Genomic DNA, 7,500 nt, shown 5'->3' with positions numbered 1-7,500 from the left:
ACCAGTAAATGGATGCGTTACAAGTTTGTACGATGGTAGTTAAAAATATTTAATAGTTTCTCTTAACAAGTTACCGAGTCATACGATAACCGGATATTGCTTGCAACGAAAACACTAATCTCGTTTCCGGTTCACGTACACAACTCTTTCATAAATATTTCCCCCATAGTTCGTCACGTAGCCTTTCGTGGTCATCGCGAGCGCCATCCTAGTTTTAGCTTTCTATGAAATAAAAAGTCTCTCTCTACCATGAACTATCGCATTGAAGAAAAATTGCGTTAGAACCAAATCTGTACAAAAACATATGAAAAACATGTATGACATCGGAATAAATTATATGTCAAAAACTAATTTTTGCCTTAAGGCAAGTGATCATCGCTGTCTAAAATTCGTTAAACATTCATTTTAGTTTCGTTAAATTCGTATCATATGTTCCGATGGCAAAGTACAAGCCGTTGTTGCTTCCTAGAAATGTTCATTTCCCCGGTAAGGCAACATAATATCGTATTTAGCTACTAATGTACTATAATAGTCAATGAGAAATGGCGTTGCGTGGTATATAAAACTACACTGTTATGTATTTAGTCGTAAACCTCACGAAGTTTTAATTATTCGTCCGTGTATTATAAAAAGATAATGTAAAATTCTTTAGAGCGGGTTTTTCGAGAAGTCTTGGTTAAAGCACAGGAAATATATGAAAAAAAAAGATGTAATAAAACCTGCAAGTATTAAGGCGCAGTCGAACTCTTCAAGGTAAAGGGATAGTTTCTAAAGAAACTGTGGTGCTGCGTCGGTGGGGAAGTAGTATACAAAAATTTGGTTTATCAACGGAGTTGATGATGTAAATTGACCACCGTACAGAGATTCTAAAAGCTGACGTTTCGAGCGTTAGCCCTTCGTCAGAGCGAGGTAAACCCTAGCAAAAGTTATGAAATATTAAAATTTCAATTATCTATGACACTAATTCCTAGTGCGCTTGGATATACTAAAAATTTTATTTAAAGGTCGAAGTCTAGTCTTTTTTCTTCCAAAAAATAGTTTCATGTACATTTTTTCACTTGAAATGATGTATTTTATTGTTGGAACTACTCCATGACGTATGATCAAAAAATCTACACCGGTCGATTTTAATTTAGCAATAATCAGGCTGACTCAAGCACTGCGCTGCTACGATAAAATTTAATTATACAAATTTAACCTAAGATATTTGAAGACTTCACAGGCGCTAAGCATAAAAAAAGGAATGCAATAATTCGGCAAAGCTTTTCTTTTTTCCTCAACTTTAATTTTTATTAAAAAAAACTAAGTACTTTAACACAGATTTGAGTAAAATTCCTTTATTTTTCACAGAAAAAATACATATTATCGCCATTTTTCTCTGTTATGACTTGTCAGAATCCTCGTATGCGGAAGTTAGTTGAAGTCCTCGTTTTTACTCATGTTGTGTGACACACTATGTGATTTCCTTCGTCACGCAAAGCATTTCGTGCGAAACCAAGAGAGTAATAAAATTGTGGTTTTACTTCACCCCTTTCTTGTTTACCATATCTCAAAAGAGAAGAAGCATTCTTAATTCACCTAAAAACCTACATGTATATTCATCCGGTTTATCTTTTCGAAAAGACCACACCGTGGCGTTACAAACATTTTTTTGGCGATCCTGTTGTACACTGGGTAGGGTTGAAGAAATCTACCAGTATCACGTGACAAATTGACTTCCCAGCGATAACGGAGCTGGATATAAACATTACTCAGAGCGACTTTCGCCTCGCCCATTTCATGCTGGAAAATCTCTTCTTTTCACGCAGAGCCACTGCTTCATTTCCGACCTACAAGTATGACAGAACCTTTGGAATCATCTCTGCCACCGCCGATCCTCGAAAAACTTCGAGAGTTAAACACCGAGCTCGCCGAAGGTGAGTTGGTCATCCGTCTTGCACGAGAGTTTTCATGGGAAGTCGTCGTTGAGGCTTCAATTTATTTAACTCTTTCATTCGTTTATCGATGACTGAAGTAGTTGGGTTGTTTTTAAGAGCTGTCAATAAGGTTGTAATATTGTATCTTGTTTGTTTCTTCAAGTAAAAGTTAAAACGTTTGTTGCGGAAACTAAGAGATTGTAGTAATGTGAGGCTTTAAGAATTATGAAGTTATGAATATATAAACAAGTCTGCCCCCTCAAAGATCATAGATCGATGAAGGACTCTGTCAACATGAAAACGTTAGCAAAATAATAATTCGATGTGGTATATTATGCCAGTAGCTGAAGTGGTTCGTTCGCGAAATGGAATTCATTTCTTTCGCGAAGAAAAAACCTTGTCTTTAGTCACGTCACCTTCAGTCAGAGAGTTAACTGCCTTCTGTTGTTGGAAAAAAAAATCAATATCTGGCTGATGAAAGCGTGGACTTGAATTTTGAAAGGAGACTTCTCGATTGTTTTGTAAGTTTTGGCAGCTCGGAAAATGTTAGCGTCTCAGTTTTTAGAGTGGAATGCGTTAAAACAGCCTTCGTTGTTTCCTCTATCGGTCTTTCAAAACACGATAAGAATTCAAACAGTTCGGAGTATATCAAGGTAGAAGAAGAATGTTTTACAGTTCCAGTTGATCAGGGTACGTTGTCTATTTATTTTCACGGGCTCTTTAAAATATTTTTCGGAAAAACATTGATCTCGAGGTTCGTTTAAATATTCTTCTTGTACAAATGTATCTGTTTACTTAACCTTGTATAGTTTAGTTTATGTTAAAAATAAATGTTAACACTAGATATTATATTCAAAACCAAAATTTTTACACTAGTAAATGCCAAAGTTGGGTTTTTAATTTAACAAATGTGAAGACATCATCAATTTTAGTGTGTAGCTTTTCAATATATACATGTAGATAGAAAACTGGCAATAAAACTTGTAAAGAGATCAAAATTAATTATGCTAATAGATGATGTAATGGCATGTGTCAAATTACCAGGGGCCTGTTTCTCGAATAACTTTTTGGGCCTGAAAAGCCAGTCGTCAAACTGCATTCTGCTTAATTTAAAAACCTAATCCTTTAACATGTTTTTGATGGAAGAAAAACAAAGAGAATGGCAAAGTTTGATGGCTTAGAACCTCAGCGTTGCGAAGATATAAAGGGAATTGTGGCACCCGAAATAGGCCCGTAAAGTTTCGGGACTTTTGAGAAACAGGCCAAAAGCCTCAGTTGTTCTTTAGGTGCCTGTATGGGCTTATCCACCAGATTAATCTCTCAAGTGAATAAGTGCTATGAAATTTACCAATTGAGTTGTCTAGTGGGTCATACAATCTACCTTTAGGACAACTGAGCCCTGGTCTTTCAGTGAAATGACTGGGTGAAGAATCAAACTGGAGTTGACCTTGATACTGTTAATGGTACCATCTTATTTACTGGGTAATAAAAATGGTGCTATGATAATGTTGAAAAACAATCATATGCTCTGTTAACTGAAGAGACAAGAAATCAACTACAGTACAGGTACATGTATGGCAGATGAAACCAAATGGCAAAATTTTTGTTCTTTTTTTATGGCAAAGAGCAAAGTTAAAGACCATCAGACTAAAACCTCATGAATGGGAATTGATCAGGGATCCCATTTGTGGTCCAAGGCAATTTTAAAATTATTATTGCTCTCAACACTGTACTGATGCTGCTTCCTTTAAAAAGATGGGTGCCACATGTGGTTAACATGTATTTCAAATGATCCATAACCAAGCAATGAAGGCGAAGTGGGGTGGATACCAAGGGGCGCGATCCATTCAACCAAAATTTCCGGAAATTTCGGTCCAAAACTCAATGGATCGGTTCGGTCCAACCGGAAAAGTTTCGAAAAAACTGGTCCACCTTTTGAGGTGGTCCTCTTTTCCCGGTCGGACCGGTCAGAAATTTTGGTTGAATGGATCGCGCCCAAGGTTAACGTCACAGACTGCTTTGCATTGAACTAGTTCCTTGAAAACAGTAATGCAAATTTATTAGTGACGTCAACCCAGTATCAAACCTATTCCTCTTTATTACTTGGTTATTGATCAAAGTATGACCACTTTTTCCATCTTTCAAAGCCAATAAAAAATTTCAATAAAAAGGTTCCAAAAACTACACAATACATGTATATTTAGGATGATTTCAGAGAATAATAATCAAGTGTAAAAGTTTGTTGAGTGGGTAGGCACTTAAAGTTATAAAGCAGTACAAGTGATTAAGGCAATCACCAACAATTTAAAAGAAATGTTGTCTTTTTTTTAGGTGACATAACTCAAAAGGGATATGAAAAGAAACGGGCAAAACTCCTTGGCCCTTACCTGTCAAGGGGTGAGTATGTACATGTACTTTGTACTTTGAAATGTTACATGTAATTAAAGCATAACAGGCATTGCTGAGAAAAAAACAATAGCTGAGTCATAAGTCAAGACAGTCTGTACATGTAATTTGCCTTAATTTTAAAGCATTTACTTGCTTGCATTAGATATACTGAAACACTATGCTCAAGGTATGGCAGTACCATGGCCTATCTTTTTAAGCTGATTCCATCTTTTGGCAAGCTGCATCAAAAGTGCAAATATTAAAATATCTGTATTAAAAATTAATATTGCACAATTAACATAACAAGTTTAATGTGGGACACACTCTTTTTGGCAAGCAGCTGTAAGTGACCTGTCTTCACTTAACATTCTTTTTTCCAATAACATGCTCTTAGTCCTCATTTTGCTGTAGAATTTAAAAGGAAATCTGTGTCCGGCATTGAATAGTTACCTGAAGAAAGCTACAATCCGAGTTAAAAAGACTCTGGGACACTTGTCAAATTTTGGGTGAAAAGTAGAGAATTTACTGTATGTGCTTCCATCGTTATATAAGCAATGCATATTCTTCTTTCGCTGCTTTTTGTCGCGCCCCCTTCCCCTCAGACAATGTTGAAACATGCAAGCGATCGATGAATGGATCTTGATTTCGGGAATCATGAAAAATCAACATTATAGTGAAGGCAGGGGGAATTTAAGCCGGAAATTTCCTAACAGTTTTGACCAGGATTGTAGCTTTTATCACTGTTACTCGTGGTCATCACTCCTCCCATCCTTCTTCATTGGGTATCCCTGTGTTGTAAACAAAGTTATTATTAATGATAATAATAATAATATTACTATTATTATTATTATTATTATTATTATAATTCATCTACATGTACACAATGCACATCTTTCAGGGCTTGAAATTAACGAAAACTATCCAGTCGCAATTTTGCGACAAGATATGAAAATTTAGTTGCGATTTTCGCAAATTACTTTTAGAGTCGCAAAATCATCATGCTGCATTGTGTTGTCAGCAGTTTAGCAAAACAAAATATGAGCCCACAATACTTGTGTGTAAAGAAACCGCTGAAAATGGCTATGCCACAATTACGCTATTTTCAGATTGAAAGAAACAAAATGAATTTGTCATTTCTTTATTTATTTTAGCAAAAGTACCAATGTAGCAGCAAAGTGGCAACTGCTAACCCTTTTGTTTCAAAAGAGTGAAGGTGAAAACAAGTCGCAAATTTGCGACTTCTACAGATAGTTTAATGGCAAAGGGAAAAAATTCAGTCGTAAATGCGACTGTATCGGTCACAATTTCGAGCCCTGTCTTTTGTTACTTCATGAAGGAGATCGAAACAGTGTTTCTCATTCCTACATGTATGAATTCTAGCATACAATGTCATGTAAATAAATGGGATTAACATGCCCTTGATCACCACAGTTTCGAGAAACTAATCCAGTTTTTCCCCCTAATGAACATAATGACTTGCATTTTGGTAAAAAAAAAAAACATACAAGTTACTAAATAAGAGGACATATTTGAAAGGGATACTTGAAAATTAGAAAGGTGTAAAAAACAAAGGGAGTGGCATTCGACAAGCCACGATATCAGCACACCATGTTCGTAATTTTCTTATCCCAAGTCCTTCCTAATATATTAAGCTTTAAATTTTCATACTTTCCTTGTACAATTCAAGCTACTGTACAGTAGCTCGGCAGCTAAGCCTGTATTCTGATATGTGGCTTAGTAGCCTGGCCTCAGGTTGTTGCTCAGCAACCTGGCCAAGTAATGCAGGTGAGACTATAAAAGGTTACCTTGTTATGGTATACATAGTTGCAAACCTAATAATATTGTTTTCTTACATGTTTTGTTTATCAGCCAGGCTGTTTTTGTGCTCATCGCAGACAGTTTTCATTACCATTAACGCAATAGACTATTTTGCAGTTCTGTGCTCATTTCTCGTTAGAATTACAACAACATGATTTACATGCATGTACATGTGAGGAATGAGATTTGTATCAAAGCAAGGTTACCTCCTGCCTTGCTTTGATTCAAAGGCCTGGTAACTGAGTGCAGAACTGGAAAATGGTCTATTGAGAGATTTTAATCAACATTGTGTTCATATGAAACAGCAAACGGCAAACTGTCATAAAAGGATGAATATTTTCACAATTCAGCTTGTTTCTCTCTTTTGAGAAGTTGGCCAATATCTAGCTAACAGGCAAGAAATGGCTGGCTACACGTAAAGTAAAACAAGTTGCTTTGATTTGTGGTAAAATGTAGATTTCAGCCTGTCATTAACTTTGCTGTTGCTGTCTGCTGTACATGTAAATGTGATGCAAATCCCTCCTAGTTTAAGAAAATCATGCTGAAATTGTTAATGCGTAATTAATTATGCCAAGCCTAGCTAAGTCATGCTGTGTCAAGATACATGTACCACTGTAGAGTTGCCTCAATTTATTGTTCAAGTTACCCTATTTATAGATATGTTTTCTAAATTTCTCACTTTATTTTGTTCATGGACACACCAATCACTGAGAAATAAATAATTGTACATGTACAGTACTGTAGATGCACAGTAGATCTATCAATTTGAATCATGCCCAGCAATTCCAGTGTTTCTTGTAGGACATTAGATTCCTGATCTTGGCACAAATTCCAGTTTGTGTGTGTGTTATTTCACGTACTAAGTAATATTTACCTTTTTCCTGTTTTGCTTTTGGTTTCTATTGTTTGGTGTGAATGTGCACTTTCGTGAGTTTGACATTGAGGAGTTTACACAAGGTTCAACCTCAAGCTTGCAAGTTCATGATTATTAGCTACTTTTACCTTTAAAGACATGAAATTAATACAATGTAAGTTTGATTGAAATACAGTACTGTATAATACTCACTTAAAATCCAAATTCTGAATAGATACACTGTAATTCCTGTTTGTAACATTATGGTGTATTCCACATGAGGAAATATATCAGAATAAACATGTACACAGAATATCTTACACAATTAGAAATGAAGATACTGAATTACATCATGTCAAGGCTTTTTTTTTACTGGTCAAGATTATTCACGAAATATTGTGATATAGATGCAAGAATGTGTGATTTGATATTGCAAACTGGTAGCAACCAATTGTGTTGTTCAGTTTTATGAATAGTGCTTCTTTGATTATTATTGAAACAATATCAAGCATTTGAAAAATAAAT

General features: G+C 35.5%; 1 protein-coding gene across 2 annotated transcripts in view; it reads left to right on the top strand.

Annotated features, from left to right (window-relative positions):
• Positions 1-7,500, top strand: part of LOC137985387 (disco-interacting protein 2 homolog C-like) — a 59,867-nt gene that overhangs the window by 1,887 nt on the left and 50,480 nt on the right. The window contains exons 1-3 of one of the 2 annotated variants that reach the window (XM_068832994.1): positions 392-486; positions 1,809-1,916; positions 4,248-4,313. In XM_068832994.1, the coding sequence (XP_068689095.1) occupies positions 438-486; positions 1,809-1,916; positions 4,248-4,313 (223 nt within the window). In that variant the 5' untranslated portion in view covers positions 392-437. Of the gene's footprint in view, positions 1-391; positions 487-1,808; positions 1,917-4,247; positions 4,314-7,500 lie in introns of those variants that run through there. The other variant, XM_068832996.1, reaches the window with a different exon arrangement.

The sequence above is a fragment of the Montipora foliosa genome, chromosome 14, assembly GCF_036669935.1.
Source record: "Montipora foliosa isolate CH-2021 chromosome 14, ASM3666993v2, whole genome shotgun sequence".
NCBI lineage: Eukaryota > Metazoa > Cnidaria > Anthozoa > Scleractinia > Acroporidae > Montipora > Montipora foliosa.
The sequence above is the reverse complement of the archived record's forward strand: the minus strand, read 5'-3'. Positions and strand labels throughout refer to the sequence as shown.